Raw genomic sequence first — 16905 nt, 5'->3', positions numbered from 1 at the left:
GGTCCTCATAATTCAAAATTTTCATTATTTGAGTTCCCACAGAAATAAGATTGTATAGAAAAGCAAACATCATCATAACACAGAAATATTCACTAAGGACCTGACCATTTTTAAAACTGGCCCTTGCTCAAACGTTCCTTCTAGTTGGATGCTTTCATCTACCCTTGTGTGTAAGTGTGAACTCCAGGAGGTTGGATATTGAACAAATTGATTATGGAACAAAACAGCAAGTTTTGCAAGACACAGGATTGCATGAAGTTAGGGGGATGGTATGGGGGAACACTGGCTGCACAGCTGTGGGTTGTGTTTTTTTCTGGCAATGTGTGAAGAATTAGGATGATTCTCTGATAAGTGTTTCAAGTGAGAATGAGTTGAAATCAAATGGTTTAATGATTTAATCAAAGATTAAATTACCCTCCCCCCCAAAAATTAGGTGAGGTCTTTGGTTTGCAAAATACATTTGCAAAAAGACTGTATTTTTACTTAAGCAGTGAAAATAAAAAGTGAAGGACATCAAGCTACCATATAATTTTGTTGGAAAAATTACCCTTTTTTTTCCACGGAAATCCTATTTGATTTAGGCTTTGTTCATTGTGAGAACTTGTACATGCATCCAGTTATAGCCAATATTTGCTTAACTCCTAACCTTGCTTTTACAGTTTCTAGTTTTGTCTTTTACAATAAAGTCTCAAACTAACTTTTTTCATTTTAAGTGTACTTGATTTCCTCAGCCTTTTTCAGTACTGATTATCTTTGGATAACAGGATCCTCCTATATTTCATGGGTCCACAGAATTGCAGTGACACCCTCCATGGTTAGTAACATGGTTCCGATGCTGTTAAATATCAGTGTCATGGAAAAACAACTGTGTGGCACTTCCAAACATGTGCTTTCATGTATATCTGATCTATTTTTTTTTTCTAGTTGCTTGTGGTTGGACCTTTGATCCATGGTCTATCCCTCTTTATTCTGATTCCCTATGAAGGTTTACTTGGACCAATGATGCTTTTCCAGAAAGGAATGTTATAAAATTGAATATTGACAAGTAAAATATTTTGAAAGAGATACAGAACAACTGACCATAAGCAAAGCACCATGCTTTTAAAACATTTTTTCAAACATCCCTATAACTTGTTACTGGAAAATAACTAATGTTAAGCTCTGAGAGAGTGAGAGAACTCTTTAATCCATTTTTTCATTTCCTTTCTCCCCCCACAGGAGAAGACATAAACCTCCTCCTTTTAAGTAATGTGCATATTCTTAACTGTTCTTTAGAGCACCCAGAGTTTTAAACCTCCTTGACAATGAGAGACTCTACAGTTGAAATCAAATCCTAACCAGATTTGATTTCAATTGATACACATTCCCTGCTGATGACAAATGAGAAGAATAGAGCCCATGGAATTTCTTGTTCCTTACAGCTGTGCTTGGCGTGCCCTGCCCCACAGTTCACAGTCAAGCATGGCGCCTTCATTTGGACACCTGTCCCCATGTGCCTTCCGAGCTGTGCCATTCTGTGGACAGAATAAGTAATGAGATGGTCATGCAGCAAATGGGTTTTCCATGATAATTTCTGGTGGGAGTACTTCAATAGGAACTCTTACAAAGGACAACTGAAATCAAATTCCATTTAGGTGTCAGCACAGAAAACATCACAGGAATGTTAATATTCAAGAAAGACCACATCCCTAAGTGAAATTTTAACCAAATAGGTAATATTTAGTAGCCAACAATAAATAGTATAAAGAGAGTCCCCCTCACCTTCCTTGTGTATAAAAGTTCTCCTTATCTTGAAAATAAAAGTGAAATTGGGCAACAGCAAGTTCTGATCTTATAAACTGAGGGTCTGTAAACTAAGAATTTTTAGATGTCACTTTAATTCTTGTCATTGCCTTGATGTTACATCTTACTAAGTTAGTTAACTCTTTCTTATCTTACTTAACATTCCAGAAATGATTTAGGCCTACCCTGAGAAAGAAATTGGGTTGAATAATTAAATTGTGATTATAAAGAACTCTATGATTAAGTCCATAATACTTTGTACTAAATACAGCAACAATGATTACTAGTGTTTGCAAGTGTAAACTCTCAAATTACCACATCAAATGACATCCCTCACTCTTTTCTCCTTCTCTATCTTTATTCTGTAATATAAGGCACCATGTTCATAAAGAAGCAAGGTCTGTTTCAAATAATATTTTATCATAACTATCAAAGTATTCTAAGTGGACAAGTTTTCATAGTGGTATTAGCAAAGACAAGACCTTTTGCAGGTATTTGGTGGGGGTGTTTTTAAAAATTTTTACATTGTATTTATTTAAGTTATGAATAGGTGATATATTCACATGGTTCTACCATCAAAATGCATGGAAGGACAAACTGGAAAACCTCTTCCCACCCAACCCCCATCTGCCCATCCCCACCCGTCTGCACCCCAGGGTGAAACAGGTAACTTCTGACTAGGTTTCCGTGTTCCTTTTCAGAAAGGACAAGACCTTTCGATTAAACCAGTGCCTCCTTGGTCTTTTTGTGTTTTTAAATGTTTTCCTTCGGTGAGGAGGTCAGGTCTCGAGGAAGTCAGAAAATAGGTGTGGTCCAGATAAAGCCTCTCTGACCTTTGACCTTATAGCACACCGGTAATCTAACCTACATTCACAAAAATCAGTATCACCTGTAAATCAGTGCAAATTTATCACCATGCCCTTATAAACATTTTAATTCAGAGCAACACTTCATAAGGTACACCGGCTGGCTGTAGAAACCTAGGATGGTTAAAAAAAGTTCATGGATAAAATTTAAGCCCTTACTTTCTATTTTATTTTCTTTGGGTAGATATTAGGCAGCCTGCCTCAGCATGGTCTATAAAGTTGTAGGTCTGTATATTTGAATGCTTATGATAATATCACAATAAATGTTCTGAGCCGAAGGTACTGAAGATAATGCATCAAATCAGGCATCAACGAGCATACTTTCTCAATCTTGAATTGTTCTGCCTTTTGAAAATTCAGTCTATTGTTGCTACAGAAAAAAAAATGCAAATTAGGCACCCATATGTTCCCTTTTGGCCAGCTCTTTGTTTTGGAAATTTCCTAAGTTAGGAAATTAATTTAAAAAAAAAAACAGTGGTGTACTTTTTTATCTTAAAAGAAAAATAATATTCTTTCTGAAATCTGACCATTTTCCCAATGTAGGTGCTATTTTACAAAAAAATCATTTCAGCTGTAGGTTGTCCATTGACAACACATTGGAATCCTTGTGCCTTAAGCCTCTTTGTATGAGAGTGTAATGATCATATTTTCATTCAGTCTTTCCAAAGGATGCTTATAATTACTCCCTAGAACCATAACTAGATGGCATACATGTATTCTCATGCCATGTTGATCCTTTCTTGATTTTAAAAATTTGTATTGGGATTTTGGGGATTAAAACAACAGAAACTAACTTGAACAAAAATGGGAATTTATTGAAATTATTTGGGGAACACATCAAATAGAAAGCTAAAGGAGCTTTTTGGAAAGCCTTGGTAACCAGAGAGTTAGGGTGGGAGTAACCAGAAGCTAAACAGTAAAGTTGCCCTTCAATAATAGTTTTTACAGATCATTTGAGAGGGGGGAGGGGGGATTTGGCAGAAAATAGAATTAAGAAAAATAGAGAGTAGACCTGGAAGAGAAAACAGAAGATATCCTGTACATGTGCCTACTCTGTGGTTGAAGAAGTTCAGGCTAAATTGTCTTAAAGTCCAACCAAGACAGGCACTACCTACATTTCAGGGAAGAGGTAGTGCCCTAAAGAAAATAGAAGTGACATTGCTAGAAGAGTCAGATGCTTGCTGACCAAAACTAAAGCAAAACAAAATAAAGAAACACTCAAATTTCCACTATAAAATGGAAATGTCCATTATGGAGGAAAAAACAAAAACACCAAAAACATTTTATCAATATGAACCACAGAAGTAAAATGAGACCATTCATCCCCATTCAATGCCATATATTGTGTGATTCCATTTATATGAAGTGTTCAGAACAGGCAAATCCATAGAGACAGAAAGCAGATTAGTGTTTGCCAGAGGGCATGGGGAGGGGTCAATGGGGAGTGAATACTAATAGTACAGAATTCCTTTTTGGGGTGATGAAAATGTTCTGGAATTAGATAGTGGGGATGGTTGCCCCACTAAATTTTACACTTCAAATGGGTGAGTTTTATGATATGTAAATTATATTTTAAAAAATATATATAAAACTGAAAAAATGTGAAAGAATGTGACCATTCAGAAAATGACCAGCTTTCAGGTAATGGCAATAGAATGGCAAACACTAACAAAAAAAAAAAAAAAAGAGGAGAAGCAATTGTGGGAAATGATTAATTATAGGGCTCAATCTTACTGTGACTCTTATCTACATATGATTTTTGAGTGATCACAGTTCTACACAGTTCAATTTCTGCTATTGTGAGAAGGGCATGTGGAATGATTTAAAAGTCGTGCTTGTTAAGAATCACTCTTTGAAAGCTCCAGGTCTGTAAGCTCCAACATCCCTTAAACCTCAGTACCTGGTTTTGGATTATCTTCCTGGCTCATGAAACGTTTGGTTCTGGAAGATAAACTCAAGAACTGTCTACGTACATCAGGCCAGAAGCCAGGTATTTGTATGCAGACCAGTGTTCCTTAGGTAACCTTGAACGACAGCAAACCTCTGCCCTGAAGTTGAGAGAATCCACTGACATAAATTGTTGATATTTATGTTTGAGAGAATAACATCTATTTTCAAAATTTTTCTTAAGAACTTTACTCCTAAAAACTGGACCTTCCATCTGGAAATTTCAGCTGGTGAGGAAAGACACTCAGTAGTTCACTGAGCTATAACAAAAATCCCCCTAGTTTTTACCTTTTTCTTCTTTCTTAATATTTTCTGTTGTTTTTTTCTGTTTTTTTTTTAAGGAATATTTAACTCAACCAAGAATTAAGTAATCTTCCATCTTGGTCAAATAAGAAAATAAAAAAATAATCGGCAATATAAGGGTAATCCTAAAGTACCTCTCAGTTTCCCTCAAATCTATGGGAAGAGTGACAAAGACAAAACACACCAGGCACATACACACATACCTGCCTGTATGCACACGCACACACACACATATGTACACACACATTTTGTTGCAATTATTCCACGTTTAATGTTGATCAAACCTTTCATGAGAGAACAGGATAGCAGTGAACTTCAGTGATGTACTTTAAAGGGAAGAAGCTTGAATGCTTTGTCATATTCTCTAGCCTCTAATCTCATGTCTCTAATTTTGAGCTTGGCAACCAGGTAACCTAGCATGTTATAATTATATGTAAAATAGAGTAAGTAGAATAGATGAGCTCTCTGATGAATAAAGTATATACACTATGGTAGATTTGTTATGTGACATCACTTTTATCTGCTTGAGGATCTTTTTTTTTAATTTTTAATGTTTTATTTTGTTTTTGATGGGGGGATGGACAGAGAAAGGGGGTCAGAGGATCTGAAGTGGGCTCTGTGCCCAACAGCAGTGAGCACGATGTGGGGCTGGAACTCACAAACTGTGAGAACATGACCTGAGCCAAAGTTGGACACTTAACTGACTGAGCCACCCAGGTGCCCTGCTCAAGGATCTTTTTAAGTTACTTTTAAATTTTTAGCTAAAAGCCAAAAGAGTGGTGTCACCAGAGGCTGAATTATAGATAAGTAAGGTAGTCATATAGTCACTGATATTTATAACAATGAACCTAAACCTTTTGAAGTATAAAAGTTTGAGTAATATTTGGTACATTTTATTTGGAATATATTTACCTATATTCCTTGTAATTGCATAATGAATACAATAAAATTTCCAGAACATACAATTAAACAGAACTGTATTCTGAAAAATGTATTCAAAGAAAATGTTATCATTTGAAAAATATGATTTGGCAATAAGATTTTGAAATATTACATAGATGAAATATTCAAATATTTCATAAATATGAAATAAATTGTTCTAGAAAACAAGCACACATATGCAACATATTTTTAGTCAAAAGCTTAAGATGCAATGTACACATTTACTTTAATCCAGATTCTTTGGCAGTGGCCACATTTCAGACAAACATAAATATACATATAGAGTGTGTGTGTGTGTGTGTGTGTGTGTGTGTGTGTGTGTGTGTATGTATGCTGAACATGAAAATACTATGGCTTTGCAAAACAATGCAAGGAAGGAAACTTACCAAAACGTAGACTACTAATTGAATTCTGTTTTGAAATTGAAGTATACCTTTTTGCATATTGGTGTCCTTTCCTTTGCTCCAAGTCATCCCATTTGTAGCAACTTTGAAGCTATTTGAAAGTAATATAAATTCCTTCCAAATTGTGAACTATTTTAGACTCTCAATTTAATTTTGAAGTATTACACCTTTTATATGAAATAGCTAATTATTGTGTGGGGAAAAAGTTCACTGGGACACTGACCAAATGTATTTTTCTTCAAATCCTTACATCATCTAGGAAAATCCTTTGCTCATTGTAGGCACTCATTAAGAGGTTGATGATTAAACAAATGTACTTATTTATCTAAAGTGGATCTATTGGTATGAATTATACACACACCATTAATTATAAACTATACCCAAGTTACAAATTATAAGTGTTATGTTATAAAGTACTTTGAATTACACTTATAAATTCTGCTTAAACTATCATGTTTAGGCTTTCTAATGAATATGAATATCCACATTAAAGTATTCTTAAACTTATTATACATGAGCATTTTCTGAAACAAAAAATACCAGTATAGTAGAAAACTAGATTGGCCCCATAAATCCATAAATAAACATTTTATTTCTTCTTTTGCAGAATGGTTTCACGCCATTGTATATGGCAGCCCAGGAAAACCACCTGGAAGTTGTCAAGTTTCTTCTTGACAATGGTGCAAGCCAGAGCCTAGCCACAGAGGTAAGATATATTGGTTCTTTCTGTGGGTAAGTTCCCATGTTTACAGGGCATTTTGTAGGCCTGGAGTTGTAACATGGAGAATTTGTCCCACTAGTATTTCAACTGTAGTCATATACTAATGTAGGGATTCCTTATTTTTTTTAAAAAAAAAATTTTAATATTTATTTTTGAGACAGAAGAGAGCATGAACAGGGGAGGGTCAGAGAAAGAGGGAGACACAGAATCTGAAACAGGCTCCAGACTCTGAGCTGTCAGCACAGAGCCCAACACGGGGCTCGAACCCATGGACCGCGAGATCATGACCTGAGCCGAAGTTGGCCGCTTAACCGACTGAGCCACCCAGGCGCCCCAATGTGGGGATTCTTAAATGTTTATGAAATACACTAGAAAGTCTATTCTTCGTCTTTAAGGAATCTTCATTGCATAGATATCCTTTCTGCTCTTAAATGCCTGGCTCTATCTTATAATTGAGCTATTTATTTACTATTTACATATTTGTTTTAGAACACTTTTCTGTTTCTTATAATTTTGCCTCACAGGCAACCACTGTTTTGAAATATGTTTGTAATAAGACAAGTTTGAAATCTGTTTGTTCCAAATATAAGTTAGTGTAGTTATAATAATTGAATTTATGTATTTCTAAAATTAACTGGATTTAATTCACACTTTTCAACAAAACTATTATGTTTTAAGTGTTAGATTAACATAGTATTGAAGAAAATTTTGCGGTCTTGAATAGAAGAGTTATTTTTAAATAAAAAGCTATTTAAGTCAGCGGACTGTCTTAAGTAATGCAGTTTATTTTTTAAACTAAACTGGATGGAAGATTATGATTCCTGGTAAAGCGTATCACTAGAAATCTATTGCTAGGGCACCTGGTGGCTCAGTCAGTTGAGCATCCAACTCTTGATTTTGGCTCAAGTCATGATCCCAGGGTGGTGGGATTGAGCCCCGCATGGGGCTCCACACTGAGTATGGAGACTGCTTAAGATTCTGTCTCTCTCCCTCTGCCCCTGTCCTCCTTTCATGCTTTTTCTCTCTATATATCTCTCAAATTAAAAAAAAATCTATTGCTAATATTAAAAGATCAACATTTGGGTATTCTTTATTTTTAACAAAATCATAAAAACAGATGCAGAGTTATCCCTGTCAGAATAGGGTTCCTCTTACATTCTGATGTGCTTTCCAAATGGCACAAGAAAGGTAGCAATAGAGGAATTGCATATAACCTCACCCAGCTTTTGAGATCATGCCTTCTGGGGAAACCTCTAAATAAATGAAGAGGCAGTTTGCACAAAAAGAAATACAAATGACCATAAATGTATGAAAATATCCCATCCTCACTGATAGTCAAAGAAATATTAATTTATTAATCAGTTAAAAAATTAGACCCAGTCTTTTGCCCGGGAGATAAAGAAAAGAATTTGGAAAGTAGAAGAAATTGGAACTTTCCCACAGTATTGGTAAAGTTGACCATTGGTTGCAATACTTTTGCAGAACATTTAGCAGTAACTGTCAAAAATTAGTATTTACGTACCTTTTTATAATTCCACTTCTAAGAATTTACATTCCAGATGTATTAGAAGGAGATGCCAAAATGGTATATGAGAAGTTCACTAACAGAATTAGAACAATTTTTTAAAAACTGGAAAAAACCTAGATATGCACCAGTAGGAAGCCTGTTTCATAATGTTGCTATACTCACACAATAACATGCTATTTGGAATTATCAGAAGTGAGGCAAGACAATATGTACTGATAGAAGAAAATTTCCATTGTATATTGTTCTCAGTGGTTTATTCTGAGCAGTAGGAGGGAGATTTACTTTTCACTTTATACCCTTCCATACTGTTGAGGATTTTTATCATGAGAATGTATTGTTTTTATAATAGTACTCTTAAAGGCAGGTAAGAACTACTGGTTTATAAAAAAAAAAAAAAAGAAACTGCATTTGGTAGGCGTAGAGCAATGCCTACTTGTTGGATAAGAGAAAAACCCACTCCCATTTTTGAATAAAAATACTAAATAATATAAATATCCTAATGAAAGTGATTTCATAGTACTTTTTTTTTGCCTGTGAAGGACAGGCAGTTTTAGACTGTGATATACAGATCACTAAGTATCTCTCCTTTAGCAGCAAGCATTAAGTCCAACTTACTGCTAAGTCTTTGGCATGATTATGGTTTTTAATTTTTTTTAATGTTTATTTATTTTTGAGAGACAGAGTGTGAGCAGGGGACGGGCAGAGAGAGAGGGAGACACAGAATCTGAAGCAAGCTCCAGGCTCTGAGCTGTCAGATGTGGGGCTCGAACCCACGAACCGTGAGATCATGACCTGAGCCAAAGTCAAATGCTTAACTGACTGAGCCATCCAGGCACCCCTGATTATGGTTTTTAAAACCTTTCCTGGGGTGCCTGGCTGGCTCAGTCTGTGGAGCATATGACTATTGATCCTAGGGTTGTGAGTTGAAGCCCCACACTGGGTGTGGAGATGATTTAAAAAATAAAAATCTTAAAAAAACAAACAAACCCTTTTCTGTATTAACTGTGTACTGCATATCCCCTCTTTTCCATATACATCTTCCTTCTTTTGCTAATTAAGATTCTGAAACATGAGGTAAATGTATTTGTTCATTTACTCCACAAATAATTATTAAGCACCTATTGCATGCCAGATACTCCCCAAGGCAATGAAGTTTCTCTTGGAGCTTCCGTAATATTTTCTTTTGGCTTGTATTTTTTTTTTTTAAGAATAACTGCACAGAGTGAACCAAACTGTTTAAACTAGGTTTGCAACCAAAATCTGGAGCTGCTAATTTTAGCTATTGACACCTTAGAACTGGTATCTTTGTGTTTTTAATTGGCTTATTGCGGGAAGCACATTCTTAGGGGTGCTGATGGTATCAGTTGCAGTTAATTTTCTGGTGCAAAGTCGTTTTCTTTATGTATAGGCCTTGTGGGTTTAGAAGTTCATATTAGCAGAAATGTAGCCATTTACTTATGATTCAGAACCATAAATGGGCTGTCATTTTTACCCTTTAGATTTTGTCCAGGTTTAAATAAATTTTTTTTTAATGTTTAGTTTTGAGAGGGAGAGAGACAGAGACAGAGCATGAGCAGGGGAGGGAGACAGAATTCGAAGCAGGCTCCAGGCTCTGAGCTGTCAGCAGAGAGCCCAATGCAGGGCTTGAACTCACTAGTGATGAGATCATGACCTGAGCTGAAGTCAGATGCTTAACCAACTGAGCCACCCAGATGCCCCCTTTTTTTAATTTTTTAATTTTTTTAATGTATTTTGTCCAGGTTTTAAAAGGGAGGTGCCACCACATTCACTCTTTTTTGGTGGGGAGGGGCAGAGGGAGAGGGAGTGAGAGAATCTCAAGCAGGCTTCACACCCACACAAAGCCTGTCCCATGACCACAAAATCACGACCTGAGATGAAATCAAGAGTCAGCTGTTTAACCAACTGAGCCACCAAGGTGCCCCATGTTCCCTCTTAATACATAATGTTCCTTTTGCCATTCTATCCTTTAAAAATGTTTTTTTCTTTTGCTTTGCAAAAGTAATAGATTATGTAAGTGAGAAAGTATAGGAAAAAGCAAAAAGAAAAAAGAGCCACTGTTAATTTTCCCTGGAGTAAACACTTTGTTTATTCACTAAGACCTTTTGGTACATGTTGTCTTTACAAAAATGATGTCATATATTTACACAGTTATGTATATTGGTTTTCTCATAACATTAAATTACATTCTAAACTTTATGTCCTTAAGTGTAAATCTGTGATATTCTTTTGGGGATGTCTTTGTTGTATTCAGCTTTCTTGTCTTTCTTAAGGCTACAGGGACAGTCCTTCTAGCCACATTAATGATCATCCTTTCCCTCGTTTGAGTCTTCTTGGAAAAGTTGAAAGGGGCAGATGGAACTTCAGCTGGATCTCGAAGCATGAAGAATGGATAGAATTTGTATATGTAGAGCAAGGAGGAGGACATTTCAGGGTGAGGGTCATAGCATGAGTATAGGAGCTGGAGCAGAAATCATTTGCACATCCACAGCTAATACGGAGACTACAGGAAAGTATTTATATGAGAAGAGCCTGGTATTGGGCCAATATTTTACACATCCTTAAAAAGAAACACAATGATGTGCATTCAGTCAAATAAGTGGTAGGAGCCCTTATCTGGTTGTTCACCAAGGAAAAGAATGATGAAGTGGTGGTTTAGGAAGACAAGACATTAGTATACAAGTAACTAGATTTTCTTTTCTCCCTTCCAAATACCGTTCCATTGGAGTAGTCCTCTACGTGTAGCACCAGGGCTACTGATATACAATATCATGAGCCAAGTGAAATAAGTAATTCACCAGTTCTCTAGTAAAAATAATTGATTAATGTTCTTTTGAGTGTCTAATAATAAAAGCATTGCAGAATTCAAATTTGTAAGCCAGTCTTAGGATTGTCTCCTCCGCGCTGTTTATTCTGCAGTCAGCAATACTAGACCATCCACAAATTACTTAACCACGGTAAAATCTGTAGCTGACTTTTCTTTGTCAGGTCCCAGGGACATCAACAGGAAGACTCAAAATATACAGGAGTGTATATCTGAATTTATCCTAGTCAGATTGTGCCTGATCCCTGTGTATTCTCCCTTGGTTGGTCAGAGAAGTCAAGAATTTTTCATAAAGACCTTTCCTAAAACAGCAATTACAACGATTCATTAATTAACATGTTTAGATTGACCACCAGATAAATTCTAGGCAACAAGGTACACTGATGAACCAGACAGGCATATCCCCCAGCTTTAAAGTATTAGTGGGGGGCACCTGGGTGAGTCAGTCTGTTAAGTGTCCAGCTTCAGCTCAGGTTATGATCTCACAGCTCATGAGTTCGAGCCCCACATCAGGCTCTGTGTTGACAGCTCAGAGCTTGGAGCCTGCTTTGGATTCTGTCTCCCTCTCTCTCTGCCCCTCCCCCACTCACACACTGTCTCTCTCAAATATGAAAAATTAAAAAAAATTTTATATATCGTGGAAATTTGTATATCTTATTTAAATAAGATCCTTTGAAAATTTTTCTTGGATTTAACCTGAAATATTATTGTTTTCACTGTGGTTATTTTCTGGATATTGAAATTATGGTATCTTTTTCCTCTTTATGTGGTACTTTTATGTATTTTCAAAACTTACCCAGTTAATGTATATCACTTTTTAACAGAAGAAAACCCATAAACTTTTTATAAATTTCTTATCATTATATGTTTTGGTAAATATAAATCAGTATAAATATAAATAAGATAAATATATATAATATAAAATATAAATATAAATGTGTCTTTCACATGTCTGCCTACTTGAATATGCTAGCTTTACCAACCTAAACAAAAATTGGTCACATGGTCGCATTCTTATTTATTAATCAGAAAGAACAGATCCACAGGCATCCTTCTTGACCCATCCATTTATTTGCAGGATGGCTTCACACCATTGGCAGTAGCTTTGCAACAAGGTCATGATCAAGTAGTTTCTCTGCTGTTAGAAAATGACACTAAAGGAAAAGTGCGTCTTCCAGCTCTTCACATCGCTGCCCGAAAAGACGACACGAAAGCCGCGGCCCTGCTGCTGCAGAATGACAACAACGCAGATGTGGAGTCAAAGGTGAGGCACGAAGGAGGTGAGCTGGTCATGCCACTCTCCTGTGTCAGGCACCCACACTGTAAGAATGCCTGGTCTCCCTTTTGGCAAGCTTGCCCCAAACACTGAACTTCATGGGGAGTAATAAAAATATGTGTCCAAGCACCTAAATCTAGGAGGTAATAACTGTGGACACCACCTGATGCATGCTAACAGGGAGGCCACCTCAGGCATTAATTAGTATGCCCTTGTCAGTTTCCTTCCTTTTACCATATATTTTTAACGTATTTAACATGTCAGCTCAAACACCAGGGTGGAAGATTAGAAAACGCTAACAGTGATGTGCACAAATAAACCTTTGGTTGGTATCTAAGATGAGAGGCAATGCACTGAGTATTGATCGGTTGTGGAGAGCATGCTGGCAGCCAGAGTCCCAGCCGAAAATTCTCATGGCCTTGACATGTACTCCCTGAAAGTCTCTGTGAAGGAAATGTGGCATTTGGAAGGGGCCATTGTGTAGCCCTTCATTCGGTCTAGCTTTCTTTCTGTGCCTCTTGTGTTCCCATCATTGCTTTCATCCTCATTACTTAGCTGTCATGAGCTTGCTGCCGTCCATGTCACCGACAGTGAACTAACCGTTCATTTTTTCCTCCTCTTTGCTTCCAAATGTGTTAACCTAGATGGTGGTGAATAGAACAACAGAGGTATATATATATATAAACATATACATAGAATCTGTATCTGCATCATCATTTCCCCATCACTTAGTGCTGCTGCCTCATTTCTTTCCCTCCTTCTTTGCATCGCCTTCTGTAGGCTAGATACCTGCTTTCCACCCCTGCCCCCCAAAGTAGCATGTGCCAGAGAAGATAGTAGTTTGATTACCAGGGCTTTCTGCAGCTGAACCTGGTGTTGGAAGGGAAGGATGAGGAATCCTTGAGACTTAAGGGCATCGCAATAGAGTTGTGTGAGATGAAGAGTTTTGACGCTTTAGATGCTTATCAGCTATACCTGAAGCTGCAGACAACCCTGTCATTCTACTCATCCAGGACTGATTCTTCAGAGTTCTGCATGACACTTACCCTCAGTGGTGTCAGCAAAATGAAGGTTACCTCTGAATGGTAGCAATATCTATCTCCCACCCCTTCCCACAAGACTCAGTCAGATAGCTAGCATGGCTAAGAAGCTTGCTAACAACTTAGAAATGCATCTAGTTCCTATAAGGTTTCAATCTTTGGGGACTAAGTGAATCGCTGCATGTTTTAGCATTTTTTAAGGAAGTAAAATGACCTTGGAATGGATAAGCTAGAAACATGTGTTATTGAATAGGCATTTACTAATAAAGAGACCAACTTGTGGATTCTTTATAAAATGGAATCACCCATTATACAAGACCAATTGTAGTGACCTCCCCCCAAATTGGTTTTATCATTGAAATTGGCATTTGCTCTATATTAAATATATTAAACAAATTGAATTTTGACAAAGAGTTTCAATGGACAATTCTATCTTTGATAATAAAACAGCAGTACTAATCAAACTTTCTATAAGCTATAGATTTTTCTTGTCATTCCTGTTTTGACTTTTTGAAACGTTGGCTTCTGTATAGTTCTGCTACTGGACTACTAAAATTATTCAGTCTGCACCCTTGGTTCCTTCCTGGCTATTCCTCTGCCTATGAGTTTGGCGTTTATTTGAAACCCTGTGAACAATTGGCACTAACTGAAAGAAACCTAGTACAGAATGGAATGTGGACCTTAGCATATTTTGCTTCCTCCTTTTTCTTTGGGCAGGGTTATGGTTTTCGCGTGTCAGACAAGGGGCCGGCAAGAGTCCATTGAATGCCTGCTATGTTTTCTTTACAGAGTGGCTTCACTCCTCTCCACATAGCTGCTCACTATGGGAATATCAATGTAGCCACGTTGCTGTTAAACCGAGCGGCTGCTGTGGACTTCACGGCAAGGGTAAGAGCATTGCAGTATGACCTGCCCTGAAAGTATGGGAAACAATTCTGAGCCCTCTGTTCCCAGCATGAGGAGGGGACTGAGACAGATGACCTCCAGGGGTCCTGTCTACCCCTGTCCACCCACAGTGAGAGCTGTGGTTTTCTACTTTTCCTGCTGTGTTTTCTTGCTTTTATATAGGTGCACCTATTTCCTAACAGAAGAAATAAGCCAAGATCATGGGAAATGGGGGTGGGGAGGATACATATATAACCGAACATGTAGAAGACACAATTCAAGGAATCATGACTGTTTCCCATGTACTTGGAAAGTACAAACCCTTCCCCAAGTAGAAATTTCCAAGACCATTAGAAATAAGTCAGATGGCGCTCATCATGCTTTAGGTATCAGGGTCTTGACCTTGCAGATGGGAATATGGTGGAATATCTGGATAAGACCTAAACTTCAGAACCCAAAAGCTAGAGACCATCTTTTGCTTTTATCCTCTGTCTCCTACAGACTTTCATAATGAGTAACAAGGTTCTGTACCCTGAGTAAGTTCTTATCCCTGGAGAAAGGAGTTACAGTATCGTGTGCACCACTGGATGGAAACTGGGATATCCAGACCAGTACTGCTCTGAGCGTAAACACCAGTCCGATGCTAGGTCCGAGCGTAAGAAACCTCAGCAGCAGCAGTAGAAATGAAATAGGAAGCAGGATAGGGGAGGATCCAGACTCCCCGGGTTCCAATTTTGGCTTTAACTTTTCTCTCTGTATCCCATCAGTTTCCTCATTTATAAGATGAAATGATCTGAATTATGAAGTTAAATCATAACACAATAATATCACCACTCCCTCACTGGGTCACTGTGGGGATTAAAAGAGAGTGTATGTAAAGCACTTAGCACAGTGCCCGACACATTGTCGACGACAGCATCAGCACTGGGATTTCGAACATAGCATGTGAAGTAGTGTTTTTGCTAAGACCTTACACATGAGGAGAAAATGGGATTAGATGACACTGGAGAGAGGGCGTATACCGAAACTAGCATTCATTCCCAATAGCTGTGGAAGTAATACGATCTTTGAAGTCACTACCATGTGGCGGATGCCAGGCTAAGCATTTTTCAAATGTCACTTATTCAAAAACTGTTATTTATCCCTGTTTTACAGGAGAGGAAACCAAAACTTAGCAATAAGAAGCAGCTGGTCCAGGATCCCAGAGCCAGCAAATTAGGAAAGGCAGGATTTCAGCCCCAAAGCTCCTAACCACACCAGTATTGTGTCTCCTGTAGGTGACTGTAGGGGTTCATTTTTCCTTCTCTTCTTATAATTCATTAGTTCTATAAAAATTAATAAGAACTCAGATTGTACTAATATAAAAGCTATTTCCCACACTATTGTCATCAGCTTGCTATAAGCCTTTATCGGTTTTAATGACTCAAGACTGCCAGTCAGTCCACATCACTGCAGAGCTCTGTTCTTACTGCATTAAGTGTATCCTTGGGATTCACTGACATGGCTGGGCTGAAACCTAATTTGACATTTTGAAGGACAAAGTGAAGCACCTCTTTAAGTCCAGCATCAATAGGGCATGTCAGTGTTAAAACTGAAGTTCTTGTCTTGAAGATGCATTCTTCTGGTTTTATTTCTGTAATATACAGTATAATGAAAACCTCATTAAATCACATCTTCTAATTAGGACATTTGGAAAATTTATGTCAGGGTAGTGTTTGAAGTTTGTCTTTGTGCCATTGTTCAGAAATTTCCTGAAGCTGAAGTTGGGGCAATGTTTAAGGAATTTAAGAGAACAAATTACAGTATTTTTGGACTCCTTCAAGCAATTCCAAAGCATCCACTTACCTTAAAACACTGAATGTGGTAATCACAAATGAATGCTAATTTATTGATTAAAGATCAATGGATATCTCAGACCCACTTCCTTAACCTTGCCTGTGATTTAAAATAACCACATTGCACTTATGTATAAAATATGTTAAAATTCAGAGTGTTTTCTGATTTACAAAGGCATTTTCTCCAGTCATCCCTAATTAACGAGGCCTGCCCACACTCTGAGCTGAAAGCTGTGCTTTAATTGGATTGTACTTTGTAGGAGGCCCGTGTGGTTGCTTACACCCCAACACTTGAGGCTCCCCTCTGGTTGGTGATTGATGACTTGCTTTAGGAGGTTGGAGAAGAATTAGTCTTCACAGACAGCTTAAAGAAACCCATTTGAGGTTCCAGATCTCTAGTAATTCTACTGCCTAGTAATCCAGCATCTGCACTTTGGTACCAAGGCCTCTCCCTGGCCAGCCTCAGCGGTGTCTTTCTGAGTCCCAGTCCTTCAGGGATGTAGCAGAAACAGCAGCTGGAAAGTAAGATACTGT

The 16905-nt window shown here is 37.5% G+C and overlaps 1 protein-coding gene across 32 annotated transcripts in view; it reads left to right on the top strand.

Annotated features, from left to right (window-relative positions):
* The window catches only part of ANK3 (ankyrin 3), a 682576-nt gene that overhangs the window by 456612 nt on the left and 209059 nt on the right, over window positions 1-16905 (top strand). For 23 of the 32 annotated variants that reach the window (XM_045040024.1, XM_045040003.1, XM_045040008.1 and 20 more), the window contains 4 exons: window positions 6852-6950; window positions 12414-12599; window positions 13256-13279; window positions 14441-14539. In XM_045040024.1, coding sequence (XP_044895959.1) covers window positions 6852-6950; window positions 12414-12599; window positions 13256-13279; window positions 14441-14539 — 408 coding nt within the window. The remainder of the gene's footprint in view (window positions 1-6851; window positions 6951-12413; window positions 12600-13255; window positions 13280-14440; window positions 14540-16905) is intronic. The other 9 variants (XM_019813142.3, XM_023240460.2, XM_023240461.2 and 6 more) reach the window with 1 other exon arrangement.

This window comes from Felis catus, chromosome D2 (genome assembly GCF_018350175.1).
Source record: "Felis catus isolate Fca126 chromosome D2, F.catus_Fca126_mat1.0, whole genome shotgun sequence".
NCBI classification, from domain to species: Eukaryota; Metazoa; Chordata; class Mammalia; order Carnivora; family Felidae; genus Felis; species Felis catus.
The sequence above is the reverse complement of the archived record's forward strand: the minus strand, read 5'-3'. Positions and strand labels throughout refer to the sequence as shown.